This window comes from Aspergillus oryzae, chromosome 7, assembly GCF_000184455.2.
Source record: "Aspergillus oryzae RIB40 DNA, chromosome 7".
Taxonomy (NCBI): Eukaryota; Fungi; Ascomycota; class Eurotiomycetes; order Eurotiales; family Aspergillaceae; genus Aspergillus; species Aspergillus oryzae.
In genome coordinates, this window is record NC_036441.1 from 561,672 (window position 1) to 576,711 (window position 15,040).

At 48.2% G+C, this 15,040-nt stretch overlaps 8 protein-coding genes across 8 annotated transcripts; all 8 read right to left on the reverse strand.

The window, feature by feature from the left end:
* Positions 1-577: 577 nt before the first annotated feature.
* On the reverse strand, positions 578-1,215 carry AO090011000217 (RidA family protein; the record flags this gene model as incomplete). The annotated part of the gene is made up of 2 exons (XM_023232846.1): positions 578-984; positions 1,209-1,215. 2 exons carry the CDS (start codon positions 1,213-1,215, stop codon positions 578-580), a joined length of 414 nt encoding a protein of 137 aa, XP_023093412.1.
* A 110-nt stretch (positions 1,216-1,325) lies between these two features.
* Positions 1,326-2,123, reverse strand: AO090011000218 (fungal specific transcription factor domain-containing protein; the record flags this gene model as incomplete). The annotated part of the gene is made up of 1 exon (XM_023232847.1): positions 1,326-2,123. The coding sequence occupies one exon, from the start codon at positions 2,121-2,123 to the stop codon at positions 1,326-1,328; it is 798 nt and encodes a 265-aa protein (XP_023093413.1).
* Positions 2,124-2,279: 156 nt separating this feature from the next.
* Positions 2,280-3,175, reverse strand: AO090011000219 (fungal specific transcription factor domain-containing protein; the record flags this gene model as incomplete). The annotated part of the gene is given in 3 exon segments (XM_023232848.1): positions 2,280-2,303; positions 2,318-2,527; positions 2,582-3,175. 3 exon segments carry the CDS (start codon positions 3,173-3,175, stop codon positions 2,280-2,282), a joined length of 828 nt encoding a protein of 275 aa, XP_023093414.1.
* Positions 3,176-4,485: 1,310 nt separating this feature from the next.
* On the reverse strand, positions 4,486-5,064 carry AO090011000220 (gamma-glutamylcyclotransferase family protein; the record flags this gene model as incomplete). Its single annotated transcript, XM_001825838.3, has 1 exon — positions 4,486-5,064. One exon carries the CDS (start codon positions 5,062-5,064, stop codon positions 4,486-4,488), a length of 579 nt encoding a protein of 192 aa, XP_001825890.1.
* A 301-nt stretch (positions 5,065-5,365) lies between these two features.
* AO090011000221 (uncharacterized protein) lies at positions 5,366-6,758 on the reverse strand (the record flags this gene model as incomplete). The annotated part of the gene is given in 2 exon segments (XM_023232849.1): positions 5,366-6,105; positions 6,125-6,758. The coding sequence occupies 2 exon segments, from the start codon at positions 6,756-6,758 to the stop codon at positions 5,366-5,368; spliced, it is 1,374 nt and encodes a 457-aa protein (XP_023093415.1).
* A 142-nt stretch (positions 6,759-6,900) lies between these two features.
* On the reverse strand, positions 6,901-9,063 carry AO090011000222 (uncharacterized protein; the record flags this gene model as incomplete). The annotated part of the gene is made up of 1 exon (XM_023232850.1): positions 6,901-9,063. One exon carries the CDS (start codon positions 9,061-9,063, stop codon positions 6,901-6,903), a length of 2,163 nt encoding a protein of 720 aa, XP_023093416.1.
* A 781-nt stretch (positions 9,064-9,844) lies between these two features.
* On the reverse strand, positions 9,845-11,491 carry AO090011000223 (uncharacterized protein; the record flags this gene model as incomplete). Its single annotated transcript, XM_023232851.1, has 5 exons — positions 9,845-10,125; positions 10,183-10,351; positions 10,421-10,539; positions 10,601-11,193; positions 11,244-11,491. The coding sequence occupies 5 exons, from the start codon at positions 11,489-11,491 to the stop codon at positions 9,845-9,847; spliced, it is 1,410 nt and encodes a 469-aa protein (XP_023093417.1).
* A 1,491-nt stretch (positions 11,492-12,982) lies between these two features.
* Positions 12,983-13,764, reverse strand: AO090011000225 (chitin binding peritrophin-A domain-containing protein; the record flags this gene model as incomplete). Its single annotated transcript, XM_023232853.1, has 2 exons — positions 12,983-13,421; positions 13,658-13,764. 2 exons carry the CDS (start codon positions 13,762-13,764, stop codon positions 12,983-12,985), a joined length of 546 nt encoding a protein of 181 aa, XP_023093418.1.
* Positions 13,765-15,040: the final 1,276 nt, after the last annotated feature.

Here is a 15,040-nt window from a genome sequence, read left to right on the forward strand (position 1 = left end):
TTAGAGAGGTTCTGGGATGGTGTATTGGGATGGGGGTATAGGGGTTGTACACTTCTGTTAGAGTGGTGTAGGGAGATGGCGTTAGTTTGGGTTGGTTTTAGGGATTGGGATGGGATTGGATGGGTAGAATATTAGATGGGTTCTTGTATTTCTTTGTGAATGTGTCTACAACGCTCTATGGTAATCCCCGCCATCCTCCTTTTTTCTCTGATCCAGACACTGGGTAGTAATGTCTGAGGTGGTGAGCCAAGCAGAGGAGGATGGTCCTGAAGATGCTTTGAAGATTTGTTAGAGGGTTTGTGAGTCCAAGGCTTTAGACATGAACATGATGCGAACTCGAATGTTGTATTCCACTCACTAATGTGATATGATAGCTATTAAAACATGGAGTTGTCTAGTCACTCTAGGAATCTTAAAGGTTGTACCCATGTAAAAGGCGAGATACGCTTCTAATTACATTCTCGCAAAAGAGGGCGTCCAAGACTCACGAATCCTCTAGCCTGAGATTCTACCCCCCTCTAAAAACACAAAGTCCAGAAAACAAACCAAATCATAATTCATCCAATAAATCAACCCCCTATTTCGGATCATGCGCCACAACCTCAATCTCAACCCTCATATCATCCTCCCCCAACCTCGTGACCCCCACACAAGTCCACAACGGCTCATGATCCGGCATCCACTTCCTAAAATTCCTCACCATCGCCTCCAACGCCTCATTATTAATCGGCACATGATACGAGTTCACCCGATACACCTGCGCCCAGCCCTTCCCGCCGGCCGTCTTGAGCGCCAGATCCACGTTCGCGAACGCCTGGTCGATCTGCGCGTTGATTTCTTTGTGGAATTCGCCTGTCTCCGGGTCCCAGCCTCCTTTAATTCCCACCCATGTTAGTGGAACCAAACTATATGGTATGGATCCAGGGAGGAAAGGGCGAACCTTGACCAGAGCATTCGATGCGGTCGCTGATGCGGACGGCTTGACTGTATTTGAAGTTTTGGCGGTTGCGTTCGCCGACACCGGGATAGTTGTAGTAGGTGAGGTGAGACATTTTGGTTTGGCTCTTTATTATCTGGGGGTTGGAATTGAGTTTGGGTGGCTTTTGGATGGGTTTATATAGGGTTTGCGGTGCGGAATATATCTTCCGCTGATGAGGTCATAGCCCGGGAATGGAACTTTATCGAGCAGTAGAGATGCGTGGACTGACAAATCATTATTCGGTGTTGTTTCTTGGGTTATGCTTTAGGTGGGGTTTTATATGGTCGTATTATGTTGTGTCGCTCTTCTAGGTGTATGGTTGGTAGATTGTTGATAGATGTATACACTACCACATCCGCTCCCAATTGATCTGATTTAGGATATCGAAGAACCCGTAATCGACGGGCAGTGATTCCATCGGCACTGACAGTTCCAGTTGATTAGCCAGGGCGTTGCCCGGGTTGACGCTTGGGTTAGATTCAATCTCGTCGATGACGTTTGGGAGCTCGACGCCTAGGTCGAGTGGTGGACTGGGGTTAGTTTCGAACGGATAGAGTCCCTTTTCTATAGAGAATGTGTCATCCGAGATGACAGACTGGCAAAGCTTCCGTAGGTTATGTCCGATATGACCTGCCGGGTACCATGATTTAGATAGCTCGTCTAGTACTGTTAGACACAGGGCAAGTTTGTTCTTATGTGAGGGGGCGTTCAGATTCTCGGTTTCGTCGAGGAGGACTAGCGCTGCGGATAGTGTGCAGTGTGTTGCTGTGATTGGGCTCAGATGGTATCCTCCGAATGTGTGTCGGTATTTCTGGGCGACGAGGCAGATGGAACGGGCGGATTCGCGGCAGATTGAGTGAGCTAGATCGGTGGTTTCATTTTGGGCTTTTGGCGGTGGATTCTCTCTCATGATGAATGGCTTTGCTAGGAGGATTCTTGCCGTGTGGTACACCATGTGGAGTGTGTAGGCTTGGGGGATGTCGTTGGCACGGTCGATTCGTAACTCTGTAGGGAGGTCGTAGAACCAGGATCTTAGGTCTAAGAGACAGGACTTGAGGAAGGCCGGTCGTTGGTGCTCCTTGAGGAGGGGTTTGGGTGCCCATCTGATATCGTTAGCGGAGCCATAGAGGTGAGCATGGGCCATTTGTTACAATGATAAAGTGATTCGTTCCTGTATTCGACAGACGCTAATCATAGCTCGTTGTAGTGGTCTAAATGCTTTCTGCGCAGCACTCATCTCAATGTTAGGTACTGGATCGTCATCCGGTACTTTGACGGCTCCTTGGGAGTCCTATATCTGTCAGAATACTGTGCCAGCTACTACCTAGTCGCACTTACAAGCATAGAGCATATACGTCCCGTATAACTGGATGACAACTTATCATGACAATACAAGGTCCAGTATATCTGTCTTCTGAGTTGAATCTCCCGTGGAGTCATCGCATTCGTCTCTTCAAATCCAGCTGGGTCCAGATTCAAGCCCATATCGAGACTCAATCGGTTCGCCATCCCGTGGTGCAACCAGCCAGCGGCGTCAGCCCCCATCGCCTGTTATCATTAGCATGTAGTAATATCTGACAGACACAAACAATGCTGTCTTACAATATACACCATCCCAATCAGGCCGAGTGCTTGGATAGTAGTCAGGCTGGGCCTTTCCATCTCCCTGTGGAGCTGGGTTTTCGCTTCTTCGAGGAATGATTTCCCCGCTGTATTTGGATCATCTGGGTCCGATCGGACATCGACACGATCGGAATACCGTGACCCCAAAGCAAGAATGCAATTATGCAGCAGCGGAGTCCAGTACCGTCCACCATTATTCATACTTTCCCTGAAGAGCTCCTCATCGACCACAGCATACCATGGCTGCTCCCACCTGAAGTACAAATCAATCAGATGGTCCTGGACGTCCTTTGGAACCCCCATCCCAGCCGTGATTGGGTCAATGGGGTCGATATAGCCATAGCTATCGGACACTTGATCCGGTGGAGAGACCGAAAAAGCAGATCCATCAATACTAACTCGATTACTGGAAGAACCCTGAAACTGAAGTCGCCCACTCGTTGGCCCGAAATACCTCATCTCGCCGTCTTGGTCGAAATTCAGCGATTCATCCAGAGCAAGCCTGCCCTTGAAATTCTCGGCCAAGCTATCCATATCCGAAGACGCGTCGTCGTGTCGTATACTGCCATTCATACCAGACTTCTTATCTAACGGCAGTTGTTCGGGTACATTCGATTCCCTCGCATCAATCCCATGCCGTTCCAACAATCTTTCTAGCGACTCTATCCTCTGCCGCAAGAGAAGGACATATGTCTTGGACGCGGGTCTCCGACCATCCTCCGCGACAGAATACTGACACGGAACACGCCATTGCGAGCATCTAGAGCAGGATGGTCTGTTTCCATCGCACTGGTGGTCTCGTTAGTAATACAAACGCCCGTGTCGATTGACCTTCGCCCACTTGTTGATCATGTAGCCACCTGACTAACCTTCGCTCGACGCCGTCGACATTCTTCACATGCTCTAGTGGTGTATTTACCGCGCTGTCTACTTGCATTTCTACGGGAGTCGGAGGACATGGTGGTGAGGTGACATGTAGAGAGAGTTCGGGTCGATTAAATTGACTGGGGATCTTCAGTGGGACTGCGGCAAGACGTCAGGTCTTGGCGCTTGTGGATCCACCGCAGGATCTATGGATCTGCTTTGCTGGTGACGGGTTATGGAAGCTTTTGCCTTTTACGGGGATTTGTCGAAGAATTCTATTGAGGTTTAGTAGGGACATATCTGTTGGATGTTGAAAGGGGTCATTCTGTAATGCATTGTGTTCTTTGGTTCCAGAAGTTAGGGCTTTACAGATTACATAGTGAGGACCTCATTCCGAATAAGATCCTTGATGTGCACCAAGACTTTGTTACTTTGTATCCAAATTAAGTTCAGATCCTCCACTTCCGTTTCCGGGAGAATACAAGATCTAGACTGTCGGAGTTCTTTGGATAGGATCCGCAGAGTTCCGTATAATCTAACTCTGTCTTATCAGAGACCCGCAGTGATGGCTTTTACTGGTAGGAGCTCTTGTGCAGCTCCAGATAGGATAGGTCGGGTATTTAACCCGCGTTGTGTTAGTTAGTTTGCTCCGGATAGTCGCAGAGGCATATGGCTACTTGTTGAGGGGCTCTTCAAATGAGATTTGGTATTAATTAAGTAGTAATTCTACTCAGCTTGGTCTGCTCGTCTTCAGGCCGGGGCTTCAGTCTCCGTGTTAACATGTATAAACCTATCACTCTTGGCTGCTTTCCCCCCCCTTAGACTTGAGAATAATAACATGACCACAGACTATGAATTTCCGAACGTGGTACTGATAGTGGTAGTCAGAGATGATATCAATACCGAATGTGAACGCCGAACCACGTAGACTCTATCAACATCAACAAAAACCGCATTCGCAACAACCCACCAACACCATATCCTGCCAAACCAAATATGATAACACCCCAAGACCAAAATCAAACAAAAGAAACCCTATCATCCAACTTCTCCACCGCATCCTCCCTGCCCATCAACTTCAACCAAGCCCTCAACTCAAATCTCCCCTCATGCAAATCCCTCAGATTCCCCACAAACTTAAACGTATATCCAACTTCTTCAGCCGGCTCCTTACCATCCATGTATTTGATAATACAAGACTCCGAGCGATAGTTATTCGTTTCATACGCGGCGAGCTTCATCCCATCTTCTGCGGTTTGGACATGGTACACAGCACCTTCAACGATGGTATCAGAGCCGTCGACTAAGGCCGGGTATTGGCCCCACATTTTACATTCGTAACCTTGAATTATCGCCGGTCGGAACTTGGGCTCGTGATCTAGGTTGAGGATCTCGGCCACCATGTTTGGGTCGGTTAATGTACCGTAGAAGAAGTAGGGGCCTGTGGGGGTGGTGGATTGGTTGATTGTTGGATGTGGGTTTGGTGGTTGGTAGAAATGCTTGGGAGGAGTGCTCCGTAGTTTTAGGACGATGGGGGGGATTTTGGAGAGAGGATTCTCGGGTGGAGGTGGTGGGGGAGGTCCTGGTGGGGTGGGCATGATGTTGAATAGTTAGATTTATGAGTAGAATAGTGGGATACAATGGGACTGAGGTTTTGAATGAATCGGAGATACAAATGAGGTGTTATACGACTGGTTTAATGGTAGATGTAAGGGTACGATATTGTTTTCTAGAGTTGCTCTGCAGTAGGATTACATAAACATAGATGCCTTTCATGCCAAGATTTGATACAAAAGTGAGATGGACTTATGACATTCATTGTTATATAGTCCACGGTATCTTTGATATATCATATAGTGTCTTGAAACAGCCAGACAGTGATACTATAGAACCGTCCATTCATTCCTGGACCTTACTCGACACACCACTACCGAACAATAAATCTGTCCTCGTCTCCCGATCCCATACCTTCACTCCATCACTCTTCCTCTTGAAGTACAGAATCCGATGCATGGGGATAAACGCTTCATCCGTCAGATCAGCCTTCCACTGCCCCACCGGCATCTCCCTCTCTCCAAGGAAGCGATCATCATAACCAACAATGTAATTCTCAATATCGAATTCTGCATCCCAGCGAAGTCGGTTTAGGACATCACTAGCGGATCGTAGCTTTGCCCCTTCGGGCATCGCGACGGCCTTTGTGCCACGGATAGGCATGGTCCGCAGACGTGCTTGCACTAATTCTTCATCTTCTTCATCCTCAAGCTCAATCTCATCTTCATCATCGTCGAATGACGCTTCATCGTAAGCTCCATTTCCCCAGTTCGAAATATCGACCCGAAGACCGCTGAGTGCAGAAGGCTGGACTAGGCTAACATCAACCCAGCTAGAGGAGCTGTCGAAGTAGTTCTCGTCTTCACGGATTTGCTCTGCAAAGCTATTCAGCACGGCCAAGAGGGAGATATGGGCCGATTGTCGGTCGGCATCGCTTAATGGCGTTGCCCCGGGCGTACTCTCCCTAGTCAGACCAATCAAATAGCAACCTTGATATTCCTTGGTAGTCTCGCCAACTTCTTCCATATCTGTAAACCGAGCCGGCCAGATCCGGGCGTGGATATCAGGGAACTTTCGATGGATATCTATCAATGGTTAGCTTACGGCGCTGAAAAGTGGGTAATGGGTGTAATCTACCAACGAGAAGCGATACGCATCGCCACTCCAACCACCCGACAAGCATCCTGCCCTTGGTCGCTGCACCGCCCCAGTATTGGACGTTAACCTTTGCGTAGCTTCGATATGATTTGAGGAACTCGTCTGCACCTGTGGAGTTTTCAATAGACCCAGCCAACTGCTCCCAGGTAACATCCTGTTGTGACAGCAGCTTATCTGCCCGTTGAAATTCTTGCACAAGTGTTCTCGTTGAAGGAATGGAGGCCGCACGCGCAACGTTGACTTTCGGTTGGTGCTGGCTAAGGATCACCAAAGGCTCCCTTTGAGGTCGGAAGTATCGCGGTGGCGACTTGTAAAAGCTGGGATCATAGACGACCTGTTTTTCCCAGTTGAACTGTGCATAGTGTTTGAAGAACGTGGTGATGATGTCCGCTGCTGAGATGGTGCCGGCCTGGCGGAATGAGAGTGTACAAATACGCGCCAAGAGCAAGGTAATGTGAATTCCACCTAGATAGCCCAGCTTGGACGAGTAGATCCCGCGTCTCTGGGCCCAGATCTTGATAAACCGATAAGCAAGACGGAATGACGCTAGGTCTGGGATTGTTCGTTGCAGATAATGCATGTCCCGCAGGGAGTTGAGCTTGAGCAAGGATTGCATAGGAAGGTCAAAAGTGGAGTGATCTGCAGGGAGCTCTAGGGCTTGTGGCCAGCTACAAACTGCGTTAGCTATCGTGATTTTGAGGGAATGTATGTGCTAATAGAAATTACCTTTCAACGACACGGGTTGCTGCACAGTACTGTAAATCAACGCGTACGCCACGAACCTCCAACTCCAGCATTATTCCGGATGCTGCCTTCACCTTGCGGAGAAGCACAACATCGCTGTCCGTTGCTCGCCGTAGCTTCGCAATCATAAGGGCGAAGAATGTTCGTGGGCTGACTTGTCCGATAACCAGAATATCCATATCGGACGAGCTGTTCCACACACCGAAGCCATATGAGCCAACAGGTACGACTTCAAACAACAAATCTAACCTAGTACCGGCTGGCAGATTAGCATCACGTCGGTTGACGAGCTCTTTGATCAACTCGAAAGCCTCTTGCCGCTGTGTGATTTCTTCATTGGACGGAAAGGCTAGATAACCCTTCAGCCATCCCTTCAAGCCATCGATACCTCCAAGATTCAACGGCGCCTTTTCAACGGTGATTAGGGCTTTTTCGCTTTCCAGGCCTCCAGACCTTGGACCATTCAACTTGACTGTCGCTCTCACTCCCCAATGATCACTTGCGAGCTGGCTCTCATCTCCACTGGGAATTCCGAATAGGTTATATGAAAGAACTTCGAATTCCACCCCACGCACTAGGATGCGATCGTATCGTTGAGGACGACTATGAAAGCTTTGTCCTGCGATCCGTGCAGCGTGTTCGTTTTCTGTCGGGTCATATGTTGCGCCCTCCTCTCCTTCGTACGACGCCCCGAGATCTAACCTACCCTGAGGATTTCCCAGGCCACTACTGGCGGCACGACTAGCGTAGTAACAATCCAAGAGACCGGCATCAGTCAACATGCCATCCAGAGATGCCAACACCGATGCGCCTTGCGCCGAGATCGACTTCCGCTTTAAGGCAGTATCAATAGTGTAAGACGAGGTCGTAATGTTGAAATCTCCCGCAACAACCCAGTGGTTATTGGGGTAGATTCCAGACAGATACTTGAGTACCGTTTGAAGTTGGGATCGTTTAGCCATAATAGAACTGTCAATGAGACCACAACTAAGGTGTACGCCGGTCACAACAAGAGGGAGGAATTTAGAATCGTGGAAGGTCCCCAAGTGCTCTAGCTGAAGTACGACCGCGCCTTTATGCCGTTTGTCAAACGGTAGCCATTCCCACCGGAACTGCCAACGGCTGAGGACCACGATGTTTCGGAGGCTGTTTAGCGGACCGATTTCAGCTTGATCGGGTGGTCCATGGGTTGCGAATGGGTAACGGAGGCGGATTTTCTTGTCTCGGAGAAGGAAGGACAAGAAGTCATCAGCTACCTCCTGTAGGATGAGAATATTGGCACTTGCAGCGTCGGAGAGTAGATTCTGCAGGAGTAGGGGATACCTTTCCGTGGGAGGCGGATGAAGAGATTCGACGAGGACATTGTACGACGCAACAGTCACCGGTGAATCTACCAGCTTGCCTCCTGTTGGCGCAGGAGACTTTGGGATAGCGTTCCATTTTCCTTCTTCGCTATCATCCTGAGAAGGCGAGAACTGAAATGTCGTCTCCGAGCGGGCTGGCAACGAGGATGGCGATAAATATTCCAGAGCTTTAGGGTTAGGCGACGGTGTACCAGACAGTGAAACAGCCCCCCAAACTACCATTGGGCTGGAAGCAGTGTCCAGTCCCTGCGATCGATCACGGATCAGAATCACTAGTTCTTCCACTTCCCACTCAACAGCGGGAATCAAGCCGACTTTCTCCAGGAGGAATTGCCTCTCGGCCAGATCATCTGCCTCACTCTGACCAACTGTGAGATGCAGTCGGCCAGAGGACCGCGATTGGCCACCGAAAGCATCTGTAATATCGTGTTGCAGCTGTGCTAGGGCTTTTAATCCATCGCTTCCACTATCAGTGAGATAAACTGTGTTACTGCGCTTGTGGGCGAAGAAGTCTGATTTATCCAACCGCAGACGGATAGGGTCGACTTCTCTCCTGTTGCTTAGCACAGATTGTAGCAGTTTTGAAGCTTGGGGTAGTGCCTCCGGAGCCACAAATGGGTAAATCAGATTGGCATGTGGTGGCCATCTTCCATGTGCTTTGTCATATAATGCTCGTAGCCGGTCAATATCTCCGGTTAAATGCGACGGAGGAACCACACATAGGGCGGTTTCGTATGACGTCAAGGGTATAGCTCGAGTTTCTTCGGTAGACGCCATGGGTATCGTAGATTATCCTAAAACACGCTCAAAGATGCCAAGAAGAATGCTAAATTAGATCGCTAAACTGAACTGCTAAGCCAAAAGTACAGTATCACAATAGATTTGCTTGAGAACTAAGGCAAGAAATTATCCCCCGTGAATAAGTAAATATTTAAACTCATTTGAAGCTCTGTTTTCGTGGAGCAGAATTGGTCTGGAAGCAAGTCTCCACCGAAGACCCAGAGACTGACTGAGGATGAGTGAACGTGACTCACGGCAGTGGCGGTGCGCTAATACGAGTGACCCCACATTGAGTCACGACGCAGATCCTACCCTAACTTATACCGTAAACAGTACACTGCTGCAAGCTGGCATTCTCTTCATGTAAGATTAGAGAATGTCAATCCTTAAGCAGTCCTACTGACATCTCCAGCATCTTCACTGCTCCAAGCACTTACATGTACAAACTTTTAGAGGTTTGGAATTGGGCCCCACCAATAGGGTGGATCTTAAAAGTATAACCAAAGATATTGTTGGGAACCCCTGTTATACTAGCACTCACGGTCGCATTTGCCGGGGTCCAAGTAGCAATGCGTATGTAGGAGAGAAATGTCATCTTAATACTAGAGATTCCCTTTTCTTACTTTTCCCGCTGATTTATGTCGCGGACCACCTTTCTTGCTATCGTGGGCCAGATCCAGTATGTAATGGCTTCTTGTGTAGCTATCCAACGGCTCAATTTAACCTCCCTCAAAGGTTCTTTCATTAGCCACAGCTCCTAGTACGTGTGTGATCATTATTATTGGGTTCGTATACTTGTATGCATCGTTTCATAGGAACCTTCAATTCTTTCCACCTTTAACCACTCGATAGCGTCATGATCTGACCCATTCATGCTGAAGCAACTCTGCCGCTGAACTCCGGTGCTCAGGATCAATCGTAAGCATGCCCTCAGGAAGTTAATAAAAATAGGAACTTCGGCATCTGGCATATCATCAGGTTTTAGGAAAGGCTTTGTCGTGCCGTTAAGAAGCCTTTCAAGGCTTGTGGATTTCATGTTCGGGATTCGAAGCAGGTCACCTAGGAACAACCCTCGTCAGAAAGGAACAAAAGCATATCAAGTTGATGAATATTTACCTTTCTCATCGAAGAGGTCCGGTGTACGGCTGCCTTTCCTGAGAAGCTCCAGAGGAAAGGGGCCAAGGATTTCGATGGTCCTTGCCAAACGGTCGTCTTCAGCTGTCCAGGTTCCTCTCTCTGATGCCTCCCCAGAGAATGGAACTATTCCTTGAACCAGCTCCATGATCTATAGACGATTGCAACAGACGTCAGCAATTTCTGCAGTAATTTCAGAGTCACATTGAGGGTTACTTACAAGACATCCGAGACTCCATATATCAACCCCGGTATCCCATGGCGCACCAATGGTCACTTCAGGTGCTCTCAGAGCTGACGATTGAATTTGTTCTGACAGATGATTGTCCCTCCAGGATGCTATGGTACCATAAGCTTTCTAGTTCAGGACAACAGATATCATGGACCATGGTCTACCTACCTACGCCAAAATCGATGATCCTGATGCGGGGTGCCTCCATTTCTGAGATGAGTGGTGTTGTGATAACTTCACGAAGCGGCACTTCGGCATTACCTTGGGTATCCATTAGTGGAGGTACCTTCTCCAGATACCGAGAAATAACCCTATCTGGATTCTCCAGTTCCAGAAGTATGTTTGTTGGCTTAAGATCTATCGGGAATATCCGCCCTGTGAGAAAATACAGAACAAATGTATTAGAAACTATACCCATACCTGTATGAATGACTCCACACTCTCTGTGGAGGAAGTCCAGCCCAAGCAGAAGCTGTCGCGCAATTAGTTTTACTGCTCTGACTGGCAACCTCCCATCTTCGTACTTCGCACATTGGAAGTCAAGATGATGCCCCAAGACATCGAATACAAGACAGACGTGATCCCCATTCGGCCCCGTATGCGTGAAATCACCGATAAGAGGTAGTATATGACGGGCACCATCATGTGTGCTATTCCTAGACATGTCCGATATTTTGGACAGAATTTCCCGTTCAAAAATGTCATGAGGGCCGCCATAACAATCGGCCCTCAACAGTTTGAGTGTCACATATTTCTTATGCCTAGCTTGTCAATAAGATTGATGTACCGCAAAGGTATGGACCTGTCTTACTTGAAGTCTTGGGCTAGCCAGACTGTAGAGTACTGTCCGTAACCAAGCTTCCTCAGTATGGCGTATCTCCCATGATCGAACGTGTCGCCCAGAGAAACACGATGGAACCCCCCGGTTGTATACAGATCCGGCTCTTCTGTATTGCGAAAGTGATTGAGACGACATAATGGTGCTTTCTGCGAAGGATTTCCTAATATACTTGCTAGTCTTGACCAAGACTTCAGTAATGTCGCTTTTAATGTGTCCATTGTCTTGGCAGAAGACACTCAATCAGTGACGCGCGCTCCCAGCACGCGCCATCCCGTTGTTTTGTGTTTGGGGTTATGCGGGGGTTGATGAGTAATACCATTATTGTGGCCAAGAGAACATGAGATGATAGAAAAGATATGTGAGATGTGCTGCACCTAGTAAACCCTCAAAACGAGAACTTTGCATTTGAAAATAGCTATATGATTGATTGACCTCCATAGAGATATCCAGGAAGGAAATGTTCATGTAATGCCGAAGCTGATCTCCTAGGCCCATACTGTCTACGGACATTCAAATCTAAATTATATATTGGTGGATAAAGTTTTCAAGGCGCGACCTGAATGTCCATGGCAGTTTGGTTGGTGGCTGCGGGTGTCACTTCTTCAGTAAGTAAGCAGAATTATATAGTAGGAAACAGAGGGCTTGTCTGCCTCGAAATGACACAGGGAATAATGAGTGTTTCTGGGTGTTGCGACAATCCTTTCTCGCTCAGCCAGCTTTATGGTTGATTTATAATTACACACAGATCAAAAGAGGAGTTTTGACAAGCCTGACTGGCCGGCTGGATCATATCTCCCGCTTCTAGAGGGCACTTGCATAGTGTATTACTGTCACGAAGCCTTGTGTTGGCCAGGCAGCTCCAACCGACGCTTTTTTCCGTTGGGTGACCAGGCTCCAGCCAGGATTCCTATCACCTGGGGCAGGGATCGGTAAAATCAGGTGTCGGAACAAGACAGCAACCAGCGTCATATAATGCAGCCATTCATGGGTCTTCCTGGTAGGACAGAAACAATCGGGCCCGCGTCGGATGTCGCCGGTTCCGCGAGTGTATCTCACGTCTTCATCTGGCAAACTGGAGTAGAAATTTAGTACCAGGGAAGACCTCCATTCCTCTAGCCCGAATGGGCGATCGCCATATGGATTGATTATGATTGCATCTGTTCTAGATGTTCTAAAGTAAGCCGAGTTGTCCCCTGCCTTGTTGAATGACTAGTCCTTAGACGATAGCCTTCCCAATCTCCTCAGCTGAATACAACCGGTAAGCAATGGTACACTCTAAGGGGGGGGAAGAGATGATCCTATCAAAAATAGCGTAAACGAATGGTTCCACACTTCCTTTCATTCGTTCGATCTGTGTGCTGATATATGAGTCGAATATATAGGTCCTCCCAACTTGCTAACAATCCACCCATACATGCTTCGGACCGAAGGTTTAAGGTGGCATAGAATCTTTAAGAGATGAAGCACTAGTGAGAACAACTCTAGGGCTCTTATATTACGATGTCATGTGATGGCTATTGCGTCAAATTGGGTCTAGTGGTCCGAGAGGCCAGGTCCTAGTGATGTCGCCAGATCGAGAGTTTGGAGAAGAGATATCATTGTGTCACTTTCTTGTATTCAATTATAATTAATGGTTCGAGCCACGAGCCGCAAGAGAAATAATATTAAAACATGACAGCTATGCGTGAATTAACAGTCCCTAGGCGAAACTAATGACTTCCTTCACTGTGCTCCTGCTCGCCACTGCCGTGTTCCTGCGTTCCCTGACCGTGGCCCTCTGACGACTGGCCCTTGCTGTCCTTCTTTCCTTCCTGACCATGACCCTCTGACTGGCCATTGCCATGGTCCTTCCATTGATGCCCATGGCCCTCCGACGACTCGTCATGGCCCACAGGACCATGGCCGTGGCAGGACCGAACCTTCTCCTCATAATCACAGATCCCAAACCTAGAGTTGTATGCCGTTCCGGGGCCGCAAGTCTTGCGGACGGGAATGCCGCCAGCAGCGCATTCGAAGAAGCTGTGGCAGTCGTGCGGGTCGGCCCAAACAGCCCCTGTCTCACAGCTGGGGTGAGCAGCAGCGCTGAATGCAAAGAAGGAAGCTGCAAAGATAGCCAGAGCCTTGAAGGAGGTGAACTGCATCTTGATGCTGTTTGGAACCGAGCTGTTAGTAATTGCACTGAATTGGGGAGGATGATTCGGTCTTGACCATGCAGAAGTACGTACATTAATTGTGGGACTGGGCTGTCATGATTGAATAGATGGCCTCTGGAATGATGAGGTGTGAATGGGAGATGAGGTCAGGGTTGGCGTGGGCGTCCTGTTGTCGTGTCGAAGTGACTTGATGTTGTCGATGGATAATTCATTTCGAGATAGAGATTATACCGGCTTTTATAGATTCGTGGCTCTATACAAGTTCTGCTCTTGCAAGGGGTGCACAAGAAATGCATTCCTGGATCATCCCCTGAATACCAGTATGCCTTCCCTGCCATTGAAGGGGGAGCACTTTACCACACCCTTTAACTAGAATGTTATACTCCGTAGAGATGGTAAAGGATTATTGGATATCAGGAATTAAGGAGTACAGTGTGAAAGCGGGTTGTGAACATTTTGATGCTCCACTTCCCCAGTTCTACGGGTTGACACTTCCGCATTTCGGTACAGGGCTATCTATCCCTTGCCATACTCTCTTCCTCCAAACAATGCCTACTGTGTAGCCATTCCGTAGGTATTCTGCAATGTGATTAAACTCATTAAGAGGAATTCACGCCATGACCCTGCTTTCTTCAAAGAAGCCCATAATGACCCTCGCTAGTATTTCAGAGGGAGTCCATAGGTCTTCGAAAGCTGCACACCGCACAAGAGCTCTTTAATTTAGTTCGTTCCGCCCTGAATATCAGGGATAGGATTCCAGAACGCGAGATGAAGCCAAAGAGCGCTCCTCGGGATACTGCACTCGAAACTGAAAACAAGCACGGGAGACCGAAGTGGGCTGCGGGCACTATTGAAAGAATGTAGGCTGTTCCAATGCTACATAAACCTTGTTTTTCGCTTATGTCCCTGTCATCCCTTGACTCCTTTGCAACCACATCGCTTATTTCCAATTGAGTTTTCTCCCTTGCTTTCATTTGTCAATTGTTGCCAAGTTTCAGCTTGTTCAAGTTTTGCCGCAAACAGAGAGAGCTGAAAAAGGCTATACAGTTCGAATGTTATTGTTATGCAGTTGAGATTCTAAAGTCACTACTTTCTACGGCAGTTGTGCAACGCTGCAGGCTCTTGGCTTTAACATCCTGCAGGCTCTTTGTCGTGTCGCAGGTGTACGCGCTTCATGCTCCCTATTCCGAATGACAGGAGTGATCGTGTATCCTGGATTCCACCCTTTCTTCGAAAATTCGATTGCTACACCCTGAAGTACAAATCCAGCTTAGTGCGACTTGTCATTAGGGTTCTAGTGCAGGTCCAAATTCAATCCAACAGCAGATCATTCCGAGATATTATCTGTTGTTTTTAAAATCGCGCCGCGCGGAATGCGAAACAGGCGCTCTCTGGCTGGGTAAAAGATCCGGGGTATTTTCCATCATTAGGTGATATCCGGTAATATCTGGTATCCTATGCCTGAGGCTAGAAGAGCACAACTGGTGTAACTGAGTCTGATTCTTCCTATCTACTCCGTGGTGGCCCACGTAAACCAAGTACTGGAGTCCATTTTGGTTTTAGGATCAATGATCTAGATCGCAGGAGATCATCAATTCAGCTCTCCTCTACATT